General features: G+C 35.9%; 1 protein-coding gene across 1 annotated transcript in view; it reads right to left on the bottom strand.

The window, feature by feature from the left end:
* Positions 1-485: 485 nt before the first annotated feature.
* LOC762418 (plexin-A4) overlaps positions 486-27,413 on the bottom strand; it is a 50,625-nt gene continuing 23,697 nt past the window's right edge. The window contains exons 5-27 of the mRNA XM_031000006.1: positions 26,936-27,043; positions 26,327-26,443; positions 23,229-23,322; positions 22,725-22,894; positions 21,812-21,960; positions 20,850-20,964; positions 20,050-20,186; positions 19,293-19,457; positions 18,795-18,888; positions 17,656-17,913; positions 16,548-16,706; positions 15,841-16,072; positions 15,008-15,147; positions 13,589-13,854; positions 12,754-12,967; positions 11,811-11,967; positions 9,324-9,421; positions 8,467-8,551; positions 7,723-7,892; positions 6,628-6,797; positions 5,711-5,923; positions 4,602-4,755; positions 486-3,903 (exon numbers count right to left, since the gene is read on the bottom strand). Of these exons, the coding sequence (XP_030855866.1) occupies positions 3,793-3,903; positions 4,602-4,755; positions 5,711-5,923; positions 6,628-6,797; positions 7,723-7,892; positions 8,467-8,551; positions 9,324-9,421; positions 11,811-11,967; positions 12,754-12,967; positions 13,589-13,854; positions 15,008-15,147; positions 15,841-16,072; positions 16,548-16,706; positions 17,656-17,913; positions 18,795-18,888; positions 19,293-19,457; positions 20,050-20,186; positions 20,850-20,964; positions 21,812-21,960; positions 22,725-22,894; positions 23,229-23,322; positions 26,327-26,443; positions 26,936-27,043 (3,576 nt within the window). The 3' untranslated portion in view covers positions 486-3,792. The remainder of the gene's footprint in view (positions 3,904-4,601; positions 4,756-5,710; positions 5,924-6,627; positions 6,798-7,722; positions 7,893-8,466; positions 8,552-9,323; positions 9,422-11,810; positions 11,968-12,753; positions 12,968-13,588; positions 13,855-15,007; positions 15,148-15,840; positions 16,073-16,547; positions 16,707-17,655; positions 17,914-18,794; positions 18,889-19,292; positions 19,458-20,049; positions 20,187-20,849; positions 20,965-21,811; positions 21,961-22,724; positions 22,895-23,228; positions 23,323-26,326; positions 26,444-26,935; positions 27,044-27,413) is intronic.

Genomic DNA, 27,413 nt, shown 5'->3' with positions numbered 1-27,413 from the left:
AGATTACAAGCCACTAGGCTTTAAAGCTGCTTCATTATACAAGGACAGGCTTCAAAACTTGTCCCCAAATTAGTAACCAATTTCAATACTACTTGCAAATGTAGCTAACATTCCCCACCCCCTATTTTTTGTGGAGGGGTAGATAACTTAATTCCTATCTGAATTCATTACAATGCTGAATGCACCCCGAATTGGTTTATAATAATAGTCCAAGTGCCCAACTACTTTAACATACTCTTCATTTCCTTTAAACACATTTGAAAAGACTAAAAGAAATCATCCCTTTTGTATATTTCATAGAAATAAATGTCTGGATTTCATTATACATCATTTTAGATTTTGTACATTTTATAAGATGATAATCAAGGCTACTGAAATGGCCTTCGGTAAAATGTTTGAAAATCTTTGTATCCCTTAATCTTTACTCAAGAAGTAATTTCTCATAAATATACCTAATATACAAAAGAAATCACAAGACAGTAGAATTAATTTTAATATGAAAACATTTCTTTTTATTCATTGAATCATTTACAGATATTCTGTAGGGTCCCTCAGTTTCATTCTTTCGAGGTTCCACAAAAATACAGTTAAAAAACATACATTTATACAGATATAACATCCATTTATACTCTGCTTTTTCTCTAGGAATATTACAAGTTTTATTTCCAAAATTGAATCAACATTCTGAGCCACGACTTTCCTTGGAAAAATAACTACATTAAAAAAAAAAGAATTAAACCACTTAAAATTTTTCTTAGGGTCACTTAAACTGAATGTACTACATGCAGCAGTGGATGTGTAGACCTTTTCTCTATACAATATTGAACTATGGTATGGAGGAGAAAATTCTTAACATATCCTACCTCCTTTAATCTATTCAGGCTCTCAACAGCGATATTAAAAAGGTAACTTAGAAAACACCTTTAAAAGGAGATTACCATTGCAGTTTAAAATAGTTATTACAGTACACTCCAGGGGTAAAAGAACACGACCCAACATGGTAACTTTGTGTCTCGGAATAAGGGAAGTGAATCTAATCATGTCTGTTTTCTATTGATTAGATCGATTCATTCTTCTTACTAATTTAAAAAGCTTTGATAACGAGGGCACACCCAGAGGATGCTCTGTACTTGCTATACAGAATACAAATCAAGGTTTGCACCACAACTTTGCTATACACGATATAAATAATGCACTTTATGTAAATTAAGAAAAGCTGCTTGTATCATGTTACATCTACATTGAAAAGGGAATTCTTTTTGTAACAAAAAATTGTCATGATAAAAGTGTTATATGAATAAAATTCAGTGTAAAACCATGATTAAATATTAAAACCACATTAATGGTTATTAGAACATAGGAGGACACTTTTGGGGCGAATCACAATCAAGAGAAAATAGTATTATATGTATGATTCTGTATCTTTAAAAAAAAAATCCTCCTTTTTTTTCCATAATAAAAATGAGAAATTGCAAGACCCGTTGCAACCTCCTTCTTCATAACTTGATAATCAGGTCAAATGAATGGAATATGATTTCATACTTTGTGTTCTTTAATAATATTATTCGATGAAGAATTAGATATAACTCTTGGGATTTATATTCATGACAAGGACACTTCTCTTATCATACAAATATACTGTTTCTTGCTAAAAAAATGAATTTGAATAATTAGCAAGTAATTATCTCTTGATGGTAATTCCGAATATATGACCACAGAATGAGATGTATAGTCACTGAATACTTGAGTTTTACATATATTTGCTTTACTGCAGCCAAAGCCCTCTTTCATATTAAAAAAAAAAAACGTCAATGAGCACATTTTAAAACAATTTCTTGTCTTTTTCTACTTTCAAGTATTCTGCGAGAGAAATGTGATATATTTTTCCAAATAATTTGTTTTCGTCTGGTATACCATCCTATATTCATGAGCTTAATAGTATCATGTGAAATATATCAATTACTTTTCTTTTTTTCAATTAAAAAAAAAAGAGATTTGTTGTTTGAAATTTTTTCACTTTCTTTTCAGTACACTCCATTGTATCCTCTGGACTGGTTCACATTATGTATTCCATCCTTACAGAATGCTGGTTTCTATTTTCAATACTTTGGTTCAGTATGAAATATAAACTCTCATTAAGTTTATAACCTTGAAGGCAGCAAACATAACTTTTCAGTTTTCACACCCCTGTTAAGAGTAGAGGTAACAACACGATTTGATTTGGCAATTACATATCTTGGATAGAAGATTACGTATCTTGTTTCAGATACAGAATGAATAAAGAAAATATACACTCAAAGAAATGAGATCTTCAAGTTAACACACTCATAATCAGATGATATTATAGAGAGGAAAAGAAAACCAAAAATTACCATTATGGTAATTAAGGCAACTGGATTGCAAAGTTATAGTATTAATTCGGCTATGGACAGAGTAAAAGTCAAGATTGACTGAAGAAAAGAAACAAATATAACACAATACAACATAGAATTCTTTTTGTTCTAGTTTGATCTAGCTTTAAAAAAAGAAACATGAATGAAAAGAATAAAAAAACAAAGTGGGAAAACATAGAATTGCATAATTATGTAATTCCATACTATTAGAAGAGCACTGAAAGTTTGATAGAGTCAATAGATATTTCAGATCCATAAACAAAGAGCACCTTTGAGAAATCTTACACTGTAAAAAATGTGTTTTATCCTAGATGAGTTTAATCACACTTTCCTAAACATTGTCTCCTTTAGAGCTATAAGAATCAACTTTGTATGAGATATTAACCAACTTTATGAGGCAACTCCTCAATTAAACTATAAAATGATGAAAGAACTGTTCATATTAGGGGCAATAGTCAGAAAACTAATCATGTCAATGAAATATCAGATCATTCAGTTCACTAATTCATGAACTGATAAAATTGCAAATTTCAAATATACAAAGAGATATAATGAAACATATTGATGCAATCAAAATTAATTCGAGAACTTTAAAATAATTATCATTCTACAAAGTACACAGTTTCTGCTTACTTAAAAGTAGAATTATCACAAATGAATTTGGTGTACATTAATAATGCATTTATTTGCTTTGCAGTAATATCTGGTAATTTGATAACACACTTTAACAGCATTTGTAATAAACCAATTATATCATTTTTTAAGCCGTAAATATCTTTCTTGACTCAGGCACAATAAATAATGTCACAAAGTTTTGATAACCACAACGATGAGATACAGGTACTTCTGCACAAATGTTAAAATGACTGCACGATGAACAAACTGTGACACAACGGGCAAACCGCCCCATGACATGGCACATGTAATTCTCGACAGGACAACTCAAAGTAATGTCCCATGCACGCTTTATATCACAAACTTAAATCAATATTTCTTCAAGTACCATCGTCAAAACTCTTTCAGTCTTACTTGAAGAACATATCGTCGGACACTCGCCCAAACTGACCCAAGCTCAAACTTCCAAGACAGCTTGGTCTAATCACGGCCATCCATCCACACTACATCCTCATGTATACAATTAAAAGGCAAGCTTCTTTATCAACGTAAGACAAATGAAACAAGAAATCCATGGTTGACAATTCCACTGTCATGTCCTTCAAAAGATTTCCATCGCTAAAAAAGACGTCCATCAACCATCCAGCGACATCATCCATTCAAACATCATCCTCACAAAGGCTAACATCAACGGGATATTCCATCATCATCAAGGGGATATTCCATCATCTCTTAAAAATATATATATATTGCAACAAGACCACGTGTAAGATTGTCCTGAATGTCATACGGTATGATTAGATTCACTGTCAATCATGAGCTGTTCAACATGCTCAAACTTCTCCGCTAGCTTGTACTTCAGACCAAACTCGTCCTTCTGTAACGATTCAGAGATCTGCAAAAGAAGAAATTGGAAGTAGGATTACTAACGTGAACATGCGTGTGTACCTTATGAATAACATCAGCAAAAAGAGTTATGACATATTAGATTTCAAACCACACGCCGATGATATACCCCCTGGGGAGTGTTTCACAAAGACTAAGATCGACTTTAAGTTAGACGTAGCTATGGCAGACCGCTGATGCCACTGTTTTCTCTCACCATTTACTGGCATTGGCCTCTCAAGGGACGTACAAACCATGGTCCCAAATCTGCAGAATTTACATTCTTTGATACTTCATTATTGAAGGAAAAAATATATTCTTAAGATCATAATAGTGAGAGCAACTAGTAGCATGAACATCCTGCCATAGTTAAGTCCAACTTAAGTCTATCTTAGTCTTTGTGAAACACTCCCCTTGACTCTATACTTGCAAACAGGTACACACAGGTCTTACTTTTGAGAAGAATTCTCAAAATAACCCAATTCAAAACAGCAAATTTAGGTAATTATCAATCAAAATACTGAGATAATCTTGAAATTATTATTTTGGCAATCATTTCTTTGGTCAGATTTAAGAAGAAATTAACTTTTGCTGATCATCTGTTTAGAAATTGAGGATTTGGTTACTATTAGAAAGTGAATGTTGAGCAAATCGTCACTGCAACACATGTCTTACAATCCTACGAAGACTGATTTTAGTTTGACTTACTTGTTCACCGTACTTCTTAGCATAGGTATGATAGAGCTCATTGAGAGCTGATAGCGTGTGAAAGTCATACTGGTGACCGTTGGAATGCTCGGCTAACACAGCGTTCATGTCCTGATCGCTGATGGGTGGCATGTTCTTGATGTCGTCATAGTACCTGACAGACAGACAGACAAACATACAAACATATCAACAGACATCAAATAGCAAGTATATCACAAAGTATAAATTAAGAGAGCTTATTCACTTATTTATTTATTCATACATTCAAGATGGTTTATTGATTAAAAAACATATTTGCAGCTAGATGGCCAAAATTCAGATTCTTTTACAATTATAATAGATAAAATAATTATATAAAATAATAATATCACATTACTATCAGAGAAAATGTAACACTGTGGACAAATGACATAATCCAGGGCATTAAAGGGTTTAACATGATAAAGATGCATGTAGTAGGCATAAGGGTCCACTACAAGCTTACAAACAAAGGCAAAATGATGTGGAAAAGAGAAAGAAAGGGAGGAAGGGAGAGAGGGAGAGAAGATAGGAGAGAGGGAGTGAGAGATGAAGCAAGAGAAAGAGACAGGAGGGAAGAAAAATGACCAACTGTATTCCCCCCCCCAAAAAAAAAAAAAATTAAAATACACTGTATAATTGTTGTGAATACAATGTTAAATATTGCAGCATTCCATAAACTACCAGCGACAGCACAACAATGACCTTAAATTTAACTGAATGTGGACAGTTTCAGTGTTTGATGTTAAATTGTAAATGGAAATATGCCCTTCAAAATACATTTTGTTCCAAACAAAAATAGGAGCAGATTACAAGGTCATTCAAATATCCTGCTCATGCATTTTTGTTGATACCATTTTCAATGAAAATATAATACAGTCAAACCTGTCTATAGCGACCGCCCAAGGGAAACACAAAAAGTGGTCTTTGTAGACAGGTTCCTTTACTACATTTTTCAATGAGAAATCCTTTTCAAGGGAAACAAAAAATGTGGTCTTTGTAGACAGGTGATCACTAAAGCAGGTTTGACTGTAAAGTATAATAGCGTATTGTGTCTCTTGCTTGATCTATGATGGTTTAGAGATACATACCTTGCCACCCACTCCTTGTACTTGGGGATATCCTTGGCATAGAGTAGCTTACTAGAAGGTGAGTCTTTGGTGAGTTGATGTTCGGATACAGAGCAGGCATCCATCAGACACTGCCCCACGATGGACAGGCAGGCATCCACCGTGTCTGACTTGTAGATGTCAAAGATGTGGTGAGGGTTCTTGATCAGGTTCACCCAGAAACGTAGGGGAAGGCTGTATGATAAACATGTTGAGATAGAGAGAGAGGGAGGGAAAGAGAGAGAGAGAGAGAGAGGGGGAGGGGGAGGAACAGAGAGGATAAAGAGAAGAGAGAGAGGGATAGAGAGAAGAGAGAGAGGGGAAAGAGAGACAGAGGGAGGGACAGAGAGAGAGACAGATAGAAAGAAGAAGAGAGAGGGAGGGGGAAAGAGGGAGGGGAAAAAGAGACGGAGGGAGGGACAGAGGGAGAGAGAGAGAGAGAGAGGGAAAAAGAGAAGGAGGAATCAAATTAGAACATTATGAAGACAATTTCAAAGGGTGATAGAAACATTTGTATATGATTACACATTATAACATTGCTTTCTTCAATGAGCAAAAACAAGTGGTAATTGAAAGATCAAATTAATGTCATATTTTGTTAAGTGTTGTACAGTGATGAGAAACTTTGCATGAAGTATTTAACCATTATCTTTTTAATAATTGTAAAACAGGGAATAAGATGGTTCAAAATAGGTAGTAAAGGGTATCTCAGCTGGTTATCTTTTATATATTACTTGCCACTATATAAATTTTCTTCTTGGCCATTGAAAAGACAAGCAACATTATCACTCCACACCACACAAAGTGTAGGCCAGGGAGAGAGATCAAAATTCATTATCACTACCCCTCATCACCACCACCACCACCATTCTGTTTCTATGACAACCGCATCATCTTACCTGTTGCTCTTCCACGAATGGACCACCTCTGGGTTGGTGATTCCGTGCTGCTTGGCTTGGTCCTCAAAGAAATCAAACAGGTACTTAATGGCACGTGGGAGGGTGTTGCTACGGTAATTCACGCTGAATATCGTCTCAAACAGATCGTCTACAAACTTCTGTAACGTAACCTGAGAGAGAAAGGAAAAGCATGGATTTGAGAAATTAAGAACACTGCATTATACAGGGCGTATAAAAGAAAAAGTGTACCCAAATTTGGTAGCTTCTAATTAAAGAATTATAACCTATGTGACCTTAAAGCTTGTTTGAACTAGTTTGGCCAGGGGGAATTAGACCACCCTGCAAAGGTCACTGACATGTGGTTATCTCACCAAATCAGCTCTCAATTAGCATACGAAAAAGAGGATCATGGGGGACCAACAGGCACTGATTAGGCATTGTTTGCTATATAGAGGGCGCAAGTGGCTATAAGTAATGCAGCGGGGCTTTAAATCATATTTCATTGTATAGAAGAACTAATACCCTCTCTAATGATACCATTTTCATGATTGTGCTGGCAAGGATGACTGAACGGCAGGCTTTTAAAAAAATTGTCAAAATCCTCTTGTACCCAGTTTGTGCTTAAGCAATGAATGTGGGTCAAAAGCCATTATGTGTGTGTTATCTCATTAAAAAAACAATTGCTCATTTGCACTGTATAGCTCTTCACTTTATCAAAGGTTAGCATAATTCAGGTTCAGAAAAAAAAATGTGTGACTCTTCGCATTGATTTACCAAGGCACATTAAATTTGACTGCACTGAAAATGGCAGAGTATGAGCAAAATTTTGTGACCTACTTCTATCTAGTATAACATTTTTTTTAAATGCTAATAAAATGATAAAAAACGTTTTTATTGTGCCTTTTCATAGAGCAGATACAAAGCGCTAATTCAGCAGCACTTAACAAAGGGTAATTTAGAATTTCATGCTATTTGGATACATATGGACAATGTAGCACCCAAAAAATAATGTAAAGAGTTACAGCCATTGGTTCTGAGTAACACTTTTCCGATTCCATGATGAAAGACTCTTACAAGCTGCTGTGACTATGTTACCTTTGTTGTGAGTAATCTTGGTAGATATATTTCAGCCATCATCTTGTGGTCCTTCTCATTCCCTTTTGTGTTATCATGATCACTCTGTTTGACTAGATGCCACAGCTTCAAGCCGTTCTCTACGTCCGATGAACCTAGCATGGGCGTGGTCGATCGGCACGGACTCGCAGCTGAAGAAGGAAAAAAAAAAATTGAAATTAAAGTCAAATTGAAATTATGAATTGCCTGCTCATTATCATTACAATTTTCAAATGCAGACTTCACAAAATGCACATTAATATATGTGGAAAAGTAATTTGGGACCCAGTAATGAGAGAAAACAATCTATATTGACAGTTTAGTTGCCGGAACTTTCTTTTGCTTCTCACTCAATTATTGAACAAATATGAATGCTGTCAAACTCATTAGGGTAGATTAATTTGAAAATAATCAGTGTGAATTCCATTTAATTCTATGAGAATGACATTTTTGTGTCATTACTAGAACTCAAAGACTTCTAATGAATATTATACATACCATGGATCACTAGTGGCAATTTGTTTTTCCAACAATCAACATTTAAAAGTACATATGTAAAAGAAGAAGACATATATCAGTGATGATGACATTAACAGATAGAGAGCAAAGAACAAAGAAAAGAAAGAGAAAAGAAAGAGAGCATATAATAAAGATATACAAGAATAAAATGGATATTGGAAATAAATTAGTATAGTAGAGTGTATTATAAAAATGATTTCAACTTACTATATCTGCCTGTTGTAGGTGATGTGAAGGCAGACATTGTGAAACCTTGCTTTGGTACTAAAGCTATTGTATCTCCATCTCGCACCTGCCAAAAAACAATCATGAAATATCATATCATTAAGTTTCAATTTGATTTGCAGTCCCTGTAACCTACAGACATTTAGAAATGAGTAATTGCTATTTTAAAAAGCAAACTTTAAATCAACATAAGTAATACTATACTCATTACAGGAATTTCAATAATTCACTCCAATTCAATTCAGTGCAATTTGGGTTTTATTGTAAAAAAGAAAAGAAAAGAAGAGCACTGCAAAATTCCAGAGACTACTATAGTCATATTTACAGTAAATACTAAGAAAACATGAAATAAGGTTATAAAATTTATTTTAATTTAGTTACAGTAGTTCAATAATAAATAAAAAGGAGAAAGTGACTTCACGCATTAAAAAGATAATGTTAAACAGCAATTATTATATTTGAATTGAATTCACATTATTATTTGTATATTGTAAGACATTGTTGAGTATTCTTGTTTTTTAAAGTATTGATTGTAATAGTAAATTCTTTATTTTTTGTTTTGTTATGTTTTCTAAACTGATTTGTACCAAAATACATGTACTTTGTTTAGCTGTTTAAGGGGTAAGGCTCAACTAGCACATGTGCTATTATCTGGACCCTTTTACAAACCAATAGTTTCTGTTTTTGTATATTTAAAATCATTGTATGAAATTTATTGCTGTTGGTAAATAAATCGATTTAAATCAATTGGATCAACGTTTATAAGCATTTATACAGAAAGTCAACCTCACTATCGACAGATCTCTGGATGAGGCTCAATGATTACATAATGCTCTTACCTGTTCATCTGAGAGCATTGTTAATCTCTTCCAGTCTCCATCCACAGCACCATTGTCTTCCGGTAGAATCTTCCTCCCTGATAGACCGCATCTCCATTCTATACATTGAGGATGAGAGAGAGAGAGAGAGAGAGAGGTTAATACACATACAGATAGGCAGAAAGAGAGAAAGAGAGAGGGAGGGGGAGTGGTGAAGAAGAAAAGGAGAGAGAGAGATAGAGAGAAAGAAAGAGAGAGGTAGAGAAAGAGACAGAAAGAGAGATAGAAAGAGAGAGAGAGAGAGAGAGAGAGACAAAGAGATGAAACAAAGAGAGGAAACATGAAAGAACACATCTATGAAGATACCCTTACAATCCATGGGGAAATTGTACCTACACGCTATTTATACAGAAGTATAAAATAAATTGCCTTGCATAGCACAAGCTAAGCAGTCCAGACTACTCAAAATTTCAACAGAAATACTAATTCTACTGAGAAACTTGAGATAAATAAATGAAGTAGCAATAAGCTCATCAATGTATGAGATACACGTCAAAGATGAAGTCGTTGGGAGAGACGACCTCAATCTTTTGTGATGATATGAGACATGTAATCTTTGATCAAATAGCTGTCATACATGGGCATGCTACAAGGTTAGAAGTTAGTCGACATGCATAGGGAAGACATGCAGTTGCACAAGACATGCTCAGGCGACACTTGCTCCGCGGTCAACATCCAACACTAAATCGAATCCTAACTTCAACCTGGACCAACCACTACAGCTAACCTAATCCAAAACCTAATTTAAAAAAAAATTAAAAGCCCCATTGCAACACTAGCCCTAACCCTAAATCTTTGAAAAGAATAAAGCCCGGAGCAAGCATCGTTGGAGCATGAGTCGCAGCACCCAGACATGCACCTTACCTAGATTTTGGAAATTTTTGCATGGTCTGTGACTGTACGGAGGCGCCTTGTTGATGGCGTATATATTCCTGTGTTTGGTATGTGTCACAGCGTCCCAGTCAACCCCTCTCACCAAAGCTAGACAGGGGGAGAAATAGGGTTAGGGTTAGGGTTAGTATGGAACTTACCTAAGGTCTGGTCTTCTGTTCATCGTCCGTCAGTCGGTGGAGTCGGTCAGTCATGAACGGTCAGAGTCAGTTTCATGGTCAATGCATGAGTCATGATATAGCATATATGGGGGTGGGGGTACGGGTTAGTACACTATCAAACATGCTTTGACTCAAAATGCTCAGTTCTCTACTTCTGATTATCCGGGCCTGTATTCAGTAACCTGCTTGCCTGAGTTTCAGAATGACATCTAAACAATTCATTTGTGGCACCTTCCTAGAAACTAGGCCCATATGCGCTTAAAGGTAATACAAAGTTTTGGGATGGGGTCATGAATTTGGTTCAAATGAACATGTTAGAAGCATATGCGATCCTACAATATTCAGGGATCGTTGTTGCGGTTGAAATCGAGTCTAAAGTTATGAAATTTTAAATAATAAACTCTTTATGTTATATAGGTCCCTCTCAAGGTCAAGATATTAATTAAGCTATAAAACAATGTTTCTTGACTAAAATCGACCAATTAGCTATTCCCGTTTGGAAATTATATATCACAACTACATATTCTGAGATTTTCATGGTCACAGCTACCATTGTACGGCCGTAGGCGCTAATTGAAATTTATCTACATTTACCTTTATTTACATTTATATTCAATTTTTCTCGAAAGGAGAACTGTTTTAGGGGCTAATTTTTCTTGTGCTTATAATACATCCACAAGGGCATCCAAATATATCAAAATTGTAAAAAATCACTTTCCACCCAATTTTCAAATTTCCCAAAACTTTGTATTACCTTTAATGGTTCAATAGGTGTTCAAACAATACCACAAACAACCTTTCTCTTTAGGCACTACTCTTGGGCATGCCGAAAACATCAACGGCCAAACAGTTATGAAAGGCTGACAGATGGTATTCTTTGAAAATCTGTGATGATATTTCATGTATGACCATGCGCATCTTATAGATATACCACAAATAGCTAAACTTATATTTGTTTAAATGTCTTGCCTGATTGATTTCAGGCAGGGAGTTGACTGAATACAGGCCCTGAACAATACACTCCATGATCTATACAAGAGAAAACCAGTCCATTCATGGGGTCTGCATGTTCATGACAATTTAGTAGCAAATGATATGATGATGATCATGACGATCATGATGATCATGATGATGATCTTCTTCAATTCGAGTCACTACACAAGTCCCATCCAGTGCTCCACACAGGCTCTGGCACAGCAATTCACGGCTTCCAGGTCATGATAATGATGATGATGATGATGACACCTACCTTGCAACTGATCCTCCTTTTTGGGGTCCAATAAATTTGTAGATCCTTCCAAAAGTTGGAACATGACCATTATGATTCACTCCATTGATCTAAAATCTAGCTTCATGCGCATTCCAAGGTTGCAAGCATTAATTTGGACCAACTTACCTAGATCTAGTTCCTCTTTGGGTGGTCTATGGCTGTAGGGTGTGGTCCTATAGATGGAGTCTAAGATCTTCTCTTTGACCTGGGAGATGGAGTCACACGTGTGAACTTTGACCTGCAGTGGGTCAGCATCTTTGTCAAGGCCCATAGCATAGATGGTCTGAAAACAAAAAAACAAGGTAGACAAAATTAAACGATTTTAGTCACAGACAACATAAATGCTTGGTTATAACTACAGATTCTAATGCTCAAATATATCAGTATGTAATAAGTATCTTATGACCAAAAAAGAAAGAAAAAAAAGAGCACATTCCTCAGACATCATCATTAAAAAAATGAATTAATTATCAGAGAATAAGAGCAGCTAATTTCTTGCAACATAACACAGTAACATTTCAGCATCCACTCCACTGTGAGACTATTTGCTATATAGCTTACTCTACATAATACCTGAGCCCTGTTTCATGGCACTTGTTATCAATAACAAGTTACATTTACTGTTATAAGCCACTGAAATCATGGCATTTGATTGGCTGAGAGCTACTTTGTCATAGAATTTCAGAATTTGGTATCAATAACAAGTTTTATGTTAGAAGGGCTAGATGTTGAATTTAGAGGATTCAAATTATAGAGACAGATGGTGCCAAGCTTTCTTCTCTCTTGGATGTGTCTTTGTGTCTATGTACGAGCAGTGGTCTCATAATCCGGTGACCCGGGTTCGAAACCAAGTTGATGCGCTAGTGCCCCTTGGTAAGGCATTAATCCTCACTACCAGGCCCCTCGGAGAGGACCTAAAGCCGTCGGCCGTCTGGTTGCTTACTTACAAGCATTTGTGCTTTCTTAGCAGTTAGGTAAAATAACCATCACATCATCATCCCTTTACTAATTCAGAACAATGTCTACCTGTCATCATTTCTCATAATTTCAATGATGACGCTACACTTACCAATGTTTTATTTTCAATAGTTTGCCTGATAATCTTGACCTCGCTGAGACCGTATCTAGCCTCTCCTGTGATGGAGTCTATCGGTCCCATCTCCACCTGCTGTTTGATACCGTAGAAGAGCGTGAAGAGAGGCTCTCCGGCACTGTCCACTAGGAAGTTATACAAGAGGAAGGAAAGCCAGTTGCTAACCATCTTCTCTGCTACAGACTCATTCCTGAACAGAAAAAAAGAAAGATTAAATGAACATCAGTCAAGAATCGGATATCAATAGAGAAAAAGATATACATGTTGTCTTGGTTGAATCGCAATAAATTTTTTCAAACTGATTTTTCAGTGACAAAATATCTATATTTCGTGATCTGACAATTACTGTATCAGGTGATGAAGATGATAATGATGAATTCTTGTATAGCACCAGTGTCTGCTTCTGATGGGTGCTCATTGCGCTTGGTGATAACTATATAGATAACTCTCAATATTCTTAAAGGTACACTGTCCTACTGGTAGCTACTTGCTCCCTCTATATAGAAAACTTCCCCAATCAGTGCCTGTTGGTCCCCCATGATCCTCTTTTTCTTATGTTAATTGAGAGCTGAGTTAATGAGATAGCCACCTGTCACAGTGACCTTGCTGGCTAGCTGGATGGTCTATTCCCTTCTGGCTGAACTAGTACAGCCGGCCTTTAATGTCCTCATTTAAGTTTCAGCTTTTTCACTTTGTCTCTGTACATGCCACTCCTACATTTTACATTGGGAAAAAGTGTTTGTCTCCACTTTCATATATTTTCATTTCCCCCCATTCTTCTAATAATATGTCTTTTAAGATATCTCCCTACCTTCTCATGAGTAGCCTCGCTCGGTCTTTTTCTAGATGTTTCTCTATGAGTCTTTCCAGTAAGACCTTCATGATGTCTGTAGCATAGTCCATCTTGGATTGAAGCACCACCATAAGAAGAGAAGCGACCGCACTCACGTCCCTCAGGTTAAAGGTCCGTTGCTCTTCCAGGGTTTGTATCAGGCACAGAAGGAATGTCTTGTTATCTATCAGCTGACCGAACATCTGCAGACCGCGCTCGCAGTTGGTCTTACGATCTCTAGGAAGCTGAGACAATGATAAAAAAACATTGGTCCAAACTACTAGTTGAAGTTCATGGGTCACATTACACTTCTTGCTTTGACAGGAAAAATTGTGGGAAGGAGGAGTAGGGGTAGAAGGAGGATACATTGGATGGACAGTCTACAGAATTGTTAGAAGAGAGAGGAGTGAAAGAACTGGGAGTGATGCTAATAGAAAAGGCTAGGAACCGAGGGTTGTGGAACAGCATGATCGCCAAAGTCAATCAATATGGCACTTAAAGAGAGAGAGAGAGAGACTTCCAACCTTGCAGATCCAACTAAATCAGGGGTTCTTAACCCTTTGTAGCCACACAACCCAACTAGGCATTCCATGTCCGTGCTGCTACACCCAAATTTTGGGGCAGAGCCATTATACCCCATGCCATAAAGCTGTACATACAATTTAACTCATCATTATCCCTTTATTGAGTGAAGAGCCCCCAGGTTAAGACCTAAGTGGAAAACATGTATACCATGAACATGCTGAACATACAGATGCGATTGAGGAGACTTGCCTACATCATGTTTCTCCCTCAAGCCCACAAATACATCTCCTTTGCTCCATAATTTGCTACCGTTTGATTTTGGTATTTAACCTGAACACTGGGCACTTGACAGGCACAGGGTACGATAATACACCAACGGCAGTCTGTACTATACTCAGAGATGCCAACCTCTTGACACAAAAAAACAGACTGAGTATCCTAAAAAATCTGATTTTTTGGAGAGGAAAATCAGATTTTCACGAAAACTTGACACTACCACTGGCCGTTGCCACCGGGGCCAGTAAAATTTCAGAAAAATATTTGCTCTTTCATTAAAGGCAAAGTTTTTGTTGGGGTTGCGAGGGTTTACTTGTTCATGTTTCTATGGGATTCCGCTGTTTTTATGTTTTTGTGGAAAAAAAGATGAAAAATCGTATTTTAAGATCTCAAGATCGTATTTCACTCTTATTATCGTACTAAATACGATTTAATCGTACTGGTTGGCATCTCTATATACTGGAAAAAGAAGAAGAAGAATCTTTCCTACAAACTCGAGCCAGAGTATCTTGGGCTTCCTATCTAAAGGGTTCAGCAATGAAATTTGGTTGAACTGGTCCCTTTTAGAGTAATAACGAAACAACTTTTCAAACTTACCGGTAGTTCTCTGAGGACAGGATGGTTGGGTTGATCAGGAAACATGGTCTTCATAGCGTAGATGTGGTAGCTATGGAAAGGTATTCCACAACCAAGATCACTGGTCACATTATTCACACTGGTCTGTAACTCGGCAAAAGCTGTGAATAAAAACACAATTAGGTCATTATTTCTCAGACACTCCTGGAGGCGTTTCACAAAACTTGTCATCATGCAGTGATAAATGACAGTTTTTGTTATAAGCTACTGAAATCCTTGCTTCTGATTGGTTATCAACAGATTTGTCACTGATTTTTGTCATTTGTCATTGAAAAAAAGGCTTTGTGAAACGCCCTCCTGATCGATGGAAGAGTTTTTACCCTTTAGAATATAACCCTATAGAAACTATCCACAAATTGAAATGGGAATAGCCAAATGGTTCATATCTATACTAAGCCAGGAGGGTTGAGAAAAAAATAGTACATAATCTTGACCTTCAATGACATATTATGAGGTTCAAATCCCAACCCAGTGTTAATGCTGCTAGAAAGGATATATCGTCTCTCTACTAGCCCAGGTGCATGGAATTGTATACGTTAGGAAGACATCCTTAATTGCTTTTAAATGCTTTTAATACAAATAAGCACTTGCTTTACATACCAACTAAAACTAGATTCCCTAGATGATATACATGTACAACACTTCACAGATGCTCATTCTTATAACCTGTTTACTTCATTATCATTCTCATCTTATATTCCTGCTTGGTTTAATACAGGAACAACTTGGTTCTTGTAGGCAGTGAGTTAACCTCAAGCTGGACCAGGCATGGGGAAGGGGGGTAGTTCACTCACCTTCTTTGCACTCCTTGGCTACTTTCATCTCCAGCGTGTCTCTCTGTTGCTCCAGCTGTTTCACCAGTCGTTCGTTGGCGTTGGCCTTACGACAGTACACCACCAGGGTCATCATGAAGATGATGATTGCCAGAAGGGAACCTGCCGCTACGCCGATGATGAGAATCCATGGGATCTCCTTAGGCTTGTAGTGAAGCTTTCCAACATAGAACTCAAGGTTACCATGATGAACCTGTAAACAAGATATGAAGAGTTACCATCTCATCATAAACAGAAATTGAGTCTGCCTCTGACTCTCCCTCTCTCTGACTCTCTAAATGGTACCATATATCTCAATGGAAATTTTTGCATACAGAATGAATTAATAAAACATATATACTTCAAATCTACACAAAATCACATAACATTAAAAGCAATCTAACATTGGGGTGCAAGTAAATTTACTGACTATGAGAAACTTTTTTTTTTTTTTTTTTTTTGGGGGGGGGGGGGGGGGGTACAATCACAACCAGGAGCTTACACCCTTAGGAATGCATATATCTATCTATCTCTACTTTTCTAAAGCCAACGTGATACAAATGAAGCAACAATAGAGATTCAAAATAATGTACATATACTGGTCTATAAGGAACATCAGTTTTGTTTATCTACTTAATCCCAGAATTTTGATAAGAGCAACGATATCCAGTATATTGATGTTACGTTACCATGACATTTGGGTAGAGATCACCACTTCTGCTTTGTGGTTGCTCATCCGGTAGGTCACACGATAGCTTGGATGCAGCTAAGAGAATCTTCTGACAGCGGAAAGTACCAATCAAGACTTCTACATCCTTCTCCTCATAGCCCAACGTCAGATTCTCACCCTAGGGGGACAGGAGTGAACAAGAGATTGTATGACTGATCCAAAATAAAAATTTTATTTATTTATTTATTTCTGATATTTAGACAGGGTGACTTATTATCACCAACAATGGTGGTCTTTTATGAGGCCCTGTCAAAAAAAAAAAAAAATAATAATAATAATAACAAAATCATGAACATAAACTCATAGCAGCAACAAAGAATAAAGAACATGTATAAAGATACTTACATAAATTGTATTGATTAAATTCACTTGAATATATTCTTAGAAACATGCAAAGTCAAAGTCTATGATAACATTTTTCTTACAAATTTGGATTGATGTGATAATGGTATTTAAACAATTCCAGAACATAAATGTGTAAAGAAACCTTTCAAGAACGTTGACAAGAAAGAGTATGAAAAAGACGGATAAAGGAGAGGAGATGAACAAGATATTAGAGGTTGGTGCCTGGACATGATTTTTATCATAAATCTTCATATAATTCTTTTAGAGTGTTCTGACCAATGTTAAATCCCATCAATATATTATGTTAAAGGTATCAACCAGTTCTGGTCTTGCGATTGCATTGTGAGAGAAACGTTGTGGAATCAATCAGAAAAGGTTGATCATCTAGCATATAAGTATTGGTGTGTACTGCAAGGTTCTGGAATCATCAAAATGGTAAGAAATTTGGCCCAGTCTTGGTAAAGTTACAAACACTGTACACAGAAAGATGTATATGGGATGGCGCGATTTCTATCCAGGCCGGATCCATATGATAATTTACCAAATATATCAATTAGTAGGCGGTTTCCTGGCAAAATTTGTATCATCACGTATTAGTCAAAACATATTCTTTCACATGATTGGTAATATGAGCTTCCATTTCATTTTTGACAGGGGGCGTTTCCAAAAGTGGTCTATACCTTTAACATCTAACATCTGTACCACAAAGTACACATATTTACCAGGATAGTAAGCAGCTTGGGTTGTCCATAGGAGAGCTTCTTGATGTGATCCTGCTCACGGAACTTCTGATAGTACGGATCAGAGACAAACTCAAACGGTTGCACTCCGGACAGACCTTCTAGACTGGTGAAGTTCTGGACCCCGTCCAAGATCAAACCGTATTGAGCTTGACGCGTCTCAAACGGTAGAGAGACACTGCTGGCCGATACGTTAGGGGTCCGGCAGACCATGGTCTCTGGGCTGCTCACTGAGCAGTTCTGTAAGACGCAATATGCAAAAATGATCCAAGTATTAGATAAACAAACCAGGGGTGTGTTTCACAAAGATCTTAAGTCGAACTTAAATATTATGGAGAGCCATTTGTAGCCTTAAAATGAAATATATTCAAAAATCAAAAATTCAAGTATTTTAGACTTTTCATAAATTTCACATCAAGAACATGAAATCTCCTTGATAATAGAAAATATGTATGATTTGAATTAACATTTTATGCCTTTTAAAATAACTTTTACAAAATATTTTCAAAGATGCTAAGGGCTATCCATAATTTTTAAGTCCAACTTGGGATCTTTGTGAAACACCCCCCAGGTACTACTTCATAATCTAATCAATGGGGAAATGCAAGTTTCGATATCAATGAGCAGCATTTATCATCGATCCAGTGGTCTTTGTTTTTCTGATTGAACTTAGTTGGGAGTTGGCCCTAGACTCGTTCATCTTGTCATAAAAAGCTCTTCTTACGGCCCATGCTCGGCCCACTTTAAACCAATCAGGATCATTCAAAACTTGTCTTATGACATATTTATTCAAAATTGCTTTTGATGATTAACTTACTCTGTTCACATTGATGTATATTTCATATGTATTGTAATTTGTAGGTTTATTTGTAATTGTTTGCTTTGTTTAATATTTTTATCATTGTATTTTGTTTGTTATAGCGCTTAGAGACTTTGTGAAAAGTGCTTTATAAGCACTGTTTTTTTTTAAATAATTTTTTTAAAATTTACTTCGGACTTGGTAAAATTTGTATCACTCGTAATATTCAGCGACATAAATGTTGCATAATTCAAACCCATATAAAACCAAGTCCTAGTCATTACAAATGTGTATGGTGAACAGTATACAATAGTATACTCACAACTGTGAAGTTTTTGTCCGGTAGTCTAAATATCATCTGGGGCATCTGTATCACGTTCAGGTTGGTACCTTCCACACGAACTCGTACACCACCACTAGAAAAAAGAAGCAAAAAAAAAATTGACAAATAAACTATTTTTTATTCAACTGGCACATTGGGAAACAAACATTCAAAGTTGCATGTTCTGCCAAATTTAGCCAGCCTGTTTGAAAATGATGACTTCTGAGGTCAGAACTGCTACTTTTCGTAAATTATCTAAGTTCTGAACTACATTTTCCATAAATTTGATAAAACAGTACCTCTGTAACATGAGATATACAACCATCATACTTACTGACAATACAAGATACATGGAACGCAAACGTATCGAATGACAACACCCAACAACAATATTGAAATTAGTCATCGTTTTACTTGCCGGCCTTCAATTCGACGGCAATGACCCCCAAAATCTCAAAAACATTATGAAAATCAAAATGGAAAGAACTGGCATCTTACCTTCTGATTGAGCGGAATCTCTTGATGCTAAGAATGCTGGGATCAGGATTGTAGGTGAATTGCAGGGTACCCTCCACATAGCGACCGTCGAATCTCATCCCGACGTAGCCATGATCACCGGGCATGGCACGTGATGTCACACACACTATAGAGTCTTGAGATACACTGTCATGACGGAAAGATAAAAATAGAAATTCAGTCCAACCTGCATTAGTGACCACCTTCAAGAGAGACCACTTCTCATGTCTCCCTTGATTAGTCTTGGTATACAGGTGTGAATGTCCACTGTCAATGGAACATAGTAGTCTCCTTTGAAATGTTCTTTGATCTCTTTGATATCTGTTAGCATTCCATCAAATATATCATATTGTTACTTTAATAGTAAGTAATGATAAATGTAATAAAGAAAAGTAAAACTTGTTACTAAAAAGCATGATAGTATCCATCTTATACAAAACTATTTCAGAGTTTTAAAATACTTTTGAACAGTAAATGTGAAAAAGGGACAGAATAATATCATTTCTGAAAACAGACCATTGGAAAATGAATACAGAACATGATTTGACATCCATTCAAAATTTTTCTACATAATGAATTAAGGCTCGAAATTAGTGGTTGCCTGAGTGCCATTGACCACTTAACACTGGGCAACCTAAATGTCCAGTCTTTGCTGCCAGGCTGGCAACAAAGAAAAAAGTTAAGTGAGAGCCCTGAGAATGCATTGAATCCTGAAACCATCACATCAATTTGGTCTTACCTATCCACACTACAATCCCGATTAGCAACTACGGCTCTGATGGAGCTAGCAGCGTCCAGATCATGTCCTGTGATGGTCACTCTGGTACCTCCTGATGCCGGGCCAAGGATAGGATCATGGGAGATGATCTTGGGTACCTGAAATCAGAACAAGATCATGTCGTTGGCAATCGAGGGTTATCGTGAAAGAGCTGTACTGTATTACAAGCAGGTCTGCATACTTGGTTGAAATTTTTTTGTCAAGATTTTGGCTTACAGATGCATCCTATTCAACATGCATGGCAGAGAGTTGTAAAGCAACTTGCAAACTAAAAATTTGGTTAACCAAATTTCCCAGTTTTTTTTTTTATTCCTTTGTTCTAGAAATGATACAAACCCTTCTTTTTCTTCAAAAAACACATTATTGAACACACTTTGTAAATATAATCTGTTGAAATATGTGTATGTTCTTCTTTGTGTTTTAAGAAACTTATTCTGTCTTTTATCACAAAGTGTATCAAAAGAGTACAGCAGTTCCATCCAGTTGTTGCAGCCATACTATTTATGTTTGTTTCTTGATAATGATAAGGTCCATCATTGTGCTGAGGATGAGGTGCGCCTTTTTAAGGATATTCTATGAAGAATTAAAATATATATATATATTTATATATAATTTTAAATTTTTTGCACCTACAAAACTCTCTCTCTCTCTCTCTCTCTCTCTGGCTTTTCAAGCCTTGCTTCTGGTCTCTCCATGCAGATATTAATACACATTCAAACGATCAAGTTGATGATTCTTTTTTTGTCTAGATGTGAACGTACCACAAATCTGAAGTCTTGTTCCGAGTGCCCTTCCTCTGTCTTGTTGTCGCTGGCTAGTCTCACGATGATGGGACCACTCAATGGGTTGGATACTCCTTGAGTCATGCATACAATCCTGATAGAAAACAATTCATATCAAATCAATTAATATCAAATCAAAGTTTATCACTGGTTAGTCTAACAATGATAGGACTGCTCAATGGATTTGTCAGGTATTGTATGTGTGCTCAGTGGGTTGGATACTCCTGGGGAGTGTTTCAGAAAGATTAAGATCGACTTTAAGTTGGACTTAACTATGGCAGGCCATTCATGCCACTGTTAGCCCTCACCATTTACTGGAATCAGTCTCTCAAGGGATGTACAATTTGTGGTCACGAATCCACATTTTGTTATAATTCATTATTGAAGGAAAAAATATTATCTAAAGATCATAATGGTGAGAGCAAACAGTGGCATGAACGGCCTGCCATATTTAAGTCCAACTTAAAGTCGATCTTAGTCTTTGTGAAACACAGGAATTAACAAATTTCAAGTGGATGTTAAAATCCTGATACAGGCATATCTTTATAAATAGTAGGTAAAAAGAATGAGAAGAAATTGAAATCATTTATTCAAAGTCAAACACTATGACTTGAAACATTTTAATAATATATTAATAACGCAAAGGGTATAGGATTAACAAATAGTTAAATGATCATTTAGACATTGCAGTGACTACATAACTATCTTTTTCCGCCTTGTTTACAAATACCAAAATAACTATGTTTTGCCTGGTCGTACAGATTCTAAAAAAGAAAATGGTTTTTAATACAGGACAGTCTAAATGCTACATCCTTTTGCTGATTCTAGCAATGAGCCAAAGAGAAACAAAAATCAGAGAGAAGAAGCGAAGATCTACCATGAAATGTAATTCTTACAAGAATTAAAGATAATATATAATACTGTTTAATGTATATACTCACTCTGTAGCTGTGATGTATGTCTCTGGGTATGGATCACATGGATGGCCTGCTACTGTGATGTTATAGATATTAGAAGCAGTCTGACCGAGATTGATTCCTCTGATCGTCAGGTTGGTCTTACCCTCCACAGGTCCAGCTCTAGGGGTGAACTGCTCAGGACAAGAGACAAGAAGATAAGTCCAATTCATAAAAACCAGAAAAGGCATAGTTAGATTGGACTTAAAACCATAGGCACCTTTCATTTTTAAGCTGTTACTTGTCATATTCAGAATATGAAGGCATTTGAAGAGCCATGCTTTTCAGAGAACATGTTTTCTCAGATGTTCTTCCACACTTGCATAATAACAAGGTGACGAAGGGTTGCAGTGGCACATGAAACGTTGTGATCTTTTAGATCCCTTGTTGACCATACATTGCGAGACAAACGAATATCATTAGCGATATTATTTTTGATACTACATCCGCAATGAGTAATATATTTAGCAACAATGATATCACTCACAAATTATTGTTCACCTCTCCCCAAAACTCAACCTTCTCTTTAACTGCTTACACAAGTATATACGCTGGCTTTACAACTAATAGCTGTTGTTAAAAGTGTAACCACAGCAGACAGGCAATTATGCGATTTCATCCTTTGCACTAGTGTACCTTGAGAAATTGATTCAAGTGGATTTGGCACCTAACAAAATATTATGCATAATTGTTGAATATTGATAATATAATTGTTGTATATTAATAATGTATTTGTTGTACATTAATAAGGTATTTGTTGTATATTAATAATATATTTGTTGTTACAAGAACTCATTAAGTTCCGAAGTACGCAGACAATATAAATCATCAGTCACTGTATAATCAGCAAGCATGTCATGCCCAAGATAAGCATTGTGATAATGTAGATTGTACTCACACTGGTAATCATAGGGGTTGGGCAGAGGTCTCCTCCCGAATACCAATTACTACACTGATCATCGATGGAGCATTGTTGAGTGCTTTCACACCATCCACACTGGTACTTTGCATCAGCGCTGATACAGACACCACAGTTAGGTCTCCTCATATTGCACTTGTACAGAATCACTGAAAATAAAACAAAGCAAAGTTTGCTTGAATTAAGATGAAGACATGGGGCTGAGAAGGCATATTTAATCCCAACATACAGTAATTCAATGTTTTCCAAACGGAAGGCTTACGAAACCCTGCAATTTCAATATAGATATTCATATGAACACTTAATTTGTTTTTTTTGTTTTTGTTTTTTTTCTTACTGCTTACTTTAGAGTATTCCTTCTATTCCTACTGCCTTTAACTACAAATCCTGTCGTAGGTGGGTTATAAAGTGTGTGGTGAACTTTATTGACAAGTCCATTAACATCAATATGAGAGAAATTTCAATAAAGGTGTATGTACTTACCTGAGGCATGCGAAGGGTTATCAATGCGTATGTTGTCGTTCCACTGCACACTGAGAACCACAGAGAGTTGGTCTACTTCCGTCTCAAATGAGTACTGGAGAAAGAAAAACATTTACAAATGATTTAACTACCATTCTTGATAGCACTTCAGAGCAATACTCTTGATATGATGCCTAGATAATTACAGATATTAAACTAGCAAGAAAACTTTTATGATGACTGGAACTCTACAAGGACAGAATGATTCATGGATGTAAAAGAAAACGAGGGCTTTTCGATTGTACGCAGTCTACAATTATGCATCTGCCCTCAGTGCAATTCTCACAGAGAAAGGGGGAAAAAGAGGAAGAGGAAAACAAAGAAATGGTGAATGGGGGAGAACGGAAAGATAGGACGAAAGATGAAAAAAAAGACAAGGGGAAGAAGAAACAAAATAGAAAGAGAGAAAGAAAGAAAAAAAAGAGAGAAATAAAGAAAGAGGGAAAGAAAGAAAGAAAGAGAAAGAAAGAAATATAGGATGAAAGATGAAAAAAGAGATGGGGACGAAGAAACAAAATAGAAAGATGGGATGAAGAAACAAAATAGAAAGATAGGATGAAAGATGAAAAAAGAGAAAGGGCTGAAGAAACAAAATAGACAGAGAGAAAGAAAGAAAGAGGGAAAGAAAGAAAGAGAAAGAAAGAAAGAGAAACAGACAGCAAAAGAAAGAAAGAAAAAGAAAGGGAGAGATAAAATAAAAGAAGGGAAGAAAAGTAACAGAGAAAGAGAGAAGGTAAGGAGAGAAAGGAAGGGACAGAAACTAAATAAGTAAGATAAGTAAATAGACTGAATTGATTGAGAGTTCTCTCTAGATTGACCTGGGGTTCAATGGGGTAGAACTAATGTGTCCCTTTAGGAAACGGTGTCTAATATGACCTATGATCAAATCCTTTTATCCACCAAGAAGACAGGACATCTCAATGCCTAAATTAGCTCAAGTCAGGCCTAATGGTCTCTGTCTACCGGAGGAGCCTACCGGATCAGTTAGCCACTTCACTCCTTCCCTTAAAGTGACACTGCATCCTTACAGACAATCTTATGCAATCTATATTATCTGCAATTTACCATTAATCAGGTCACGTCCAGGGCTTTTCTGATTTTTACTCCTTTTCTTGGCATGAGTTTGTCCTAATGTCTCTGTTCCTTTTTTGCTGAAGTATCAATAAAGTGAGTTACTAGCAATTCCAAGATTAAACCGCTACAGTATGGTTTACAAGATCCTTTGAAAATATCCATGATGCACTGTGCATATTCATGTTTAAATACTGGATTGAAAAATATATATCTGTTGCCCCCTTGATATATTAGAAACAAACTGTTCCTGCAAAGATATGCTGATGTTATGTTCAGAACACAAAATACCTGATTTTTATATTAATTGCCATATATCCTGGAGTGAACTTAGACACGTTGAATTTTTTTGCAAGTAAAAAATGTTCGAAATGAAGTATTATGGTACAATAGCAATGAAACACTTGTAATAAAACATTGTATTTTAAATATTGGTTTACTAAGGGAATCTTTATACTAAATGATATTGATGAAAATAGATATTTTCAATCTCAAGTTGATTATCTTTGAATTGTGCTTGGTTCAAACTCATTGTTGGTTGACTTCATGTATTCAGAGCTTAATAAAGTGATTTAAGTATAGTTCTGAACTATCTCATGAAGTTAGGAGTTCCTTCAGCAATGGCTTGACAAAGTTTCATCTTCCCTTTTCGCAGTAATGACCATGTGCCCTTGTATGTTGTCACATCATGAAAATCTAATATCTCAACTTTGGAAACCACAAACAATCAAGATTTTTGCCACTTTGGAAAGCATTTAACCGAGAGCGATTCATCGCAGTCGTCCTACGACCATTAAAGTAGAGACAAGCAACGGCGCAAAGTAACACCACACAGGTCAATCTCTCAAGAAACAGACAATCAAATATTAAAGAGGAACTAAGACAGCAGGAATTTAATATTAACCACCCTTGGACCTTCCTTGGACCTCCGTATATACATTTAATATTTATAGAAGCGAGCTCTCTAAAAGTGTCTGGTCATGAATAAACTAACAATCTGACCAGCTATCAACCTTTTAATGTGTCTGCCTTCTCGCCACTCAGACAAGATGTCGACAGTCTCATCATTTTTATATTTCAAAACCTTGTCATTGTGTGAACTTGACATCAGATGTTCAGAGAGCTCTATAGATCTCAAGGAACATTCACTAGATCTCTCGAACATAAAACTTGACCATGCGTGTCAAACCAGAAACTTTTGTCAGTTCCGGATGATGACTATTTTCGTGGAAATTTTGCATATTGCAAACGGTTCATGCACACAACAGTTTCTGATATAATAGTATACAGAACAAAAATACATTTCATAATAAATGAAGTAAGCTGTGAATACAGTTCTCAAAATGTACCACAACGATAGAACACAGAGCTTGACTAATGCTTTATCATTGTTTGGCAAACAATAACCCATGCAATGACACTAAGTTTACAAACAGTTATTCTTTTTCTTTTCTGTGTGTGCACTCATGGGTGTATGTGTATTTAAACTATTCTTAATTCTCTTCAGTACATCATTATGTATTATAAATTTTGGTATTAAAGCCTGCGATAGGCCTTTGGCTTTTGTTTGTCCCTCCATATTTTATTTTTCCCCCTTGCTCCCCTCTTTCTGTTTGTTATTTCAGTCTTTTGTAATTTTGTACTGTACTGTTTATTGTTATTGAATTTTTTAATAACTGCATTGCGATGATTATTGGTTGTTAATTGTTTTGTATGTTTAGGTTGTAATTGTTATCAAATTGTGGAAATAATAAATTGAATTGAATTGAATATTAACTGTCTAATCGAGCATATCATAATAACTTTTATTGAAACAAACTTTACAATGCATACGCCCATTTTTGTTTCAATGACAAAACTCTAGCTTCCTAAACACTCATTCTAAACATACTATTGCATGGTACACCGTTGAAATTCTTGGGTGAGCTTTACTGCTCGAAGCAGGGAATTGGTTAAAAAGAGACGATGGAATAACATAATGAACTTACAGTTGAAGAATGACATTCTAAGAGGCTGTTACTGAGTCTTGTAGCCGGTATGGAGAGCTCTCTGCCTTCATAGTCTAACACACACTTGTAGGTTACTGGTCTTCCGTCAGGTAAACTCTGCAAACAACAACAAAACAGAACGTGTTTTAGCACCAGAATGATTGTTTGTATACCTAGCTCGTATTAAATCCTCATATTCACTTCTTAGAGCTCTATCATTTTTCAATTCGCAATGATTTCTGATACAACTCACATGATTATGTAATGCTTTGGTTATTTCACAGATTTTCTACACAATCAATTATTTTTGTTGATAAAGAAACAATACAAATTATACAATAAAAAAAAGCTTGATAAGATAATACTTCAATAATATCCTAAAGAATAGGGTATGGTCTATTTCAAATTTTAGTATTCTCGAAGCGATTCATCTGTTTGAAGTGAGAAGTGCATTCACTCTGTATAAATTGATCAATTAATGCCATTCTGGCTTCAAAAGACCATCAAATAAATGATTCAATATAAAAACTTTGAAAGAACTGATCTAGTATACCTAAATACATATATTCATGTTTCTATAAATAATTTTAAAAAATTGCTAATATTCACCTCATCACCAGGCAGATTAGCTGCTGCTACTTGGAAGCTTTGCTCGACGCCAACAGGGATTAGAACCTCTGTATTATTCAGGATACATGGGCATGTCTCAGGTCCAGTCTGAAAAGAATAATAACAAATAATACTTTTTAATTATCTTTTATTTATTTATTATTATTTTTATTATCATTAATGTCTTTTTTAATTTGTCTGTTATACTTGATCCGGCAATTGGATGTAAATGAAATTGCTGTCCATTCTTTGTTTACTACACACTGAATGCCTTGTCGTTTGAGCATTGTGTTCTATACATGTGTCACAAAAGTTGACTGTGGCAATCCATGGTTTTGTTCTATTAGTCGAATGAAGCAAGTAAAGAGTTAAGCCATTGCTGGGTAACATACTTGTATCATGAGAAAACTAAAGTGACATTAAAAAAAAATGCTGTTGTTTAAACAACCAACCAGACATTGAGTAATGTTATGCCTTT

This window comes from Strongylocentrotus purpuratus, unplaced genomic scaffold, assembly GCF_000002235.5.
Source record: "Strongylocentrotus purpuratus isolate Spur 01 unplaced genomic scaffold, Spur_5.0 spur5_scaffold_6, whole genome shotgun sequence".
NCBI lineage: Eukaryota > Metazoa > Echinodermata > Echinoidea > Camarodonta > Strongylocentrotidae > Strongylocentrotus > Strongylocentrotus purpuratus.
This window is presented reverse-complemented; position numbering and strand designations above follow the sequence as displayed.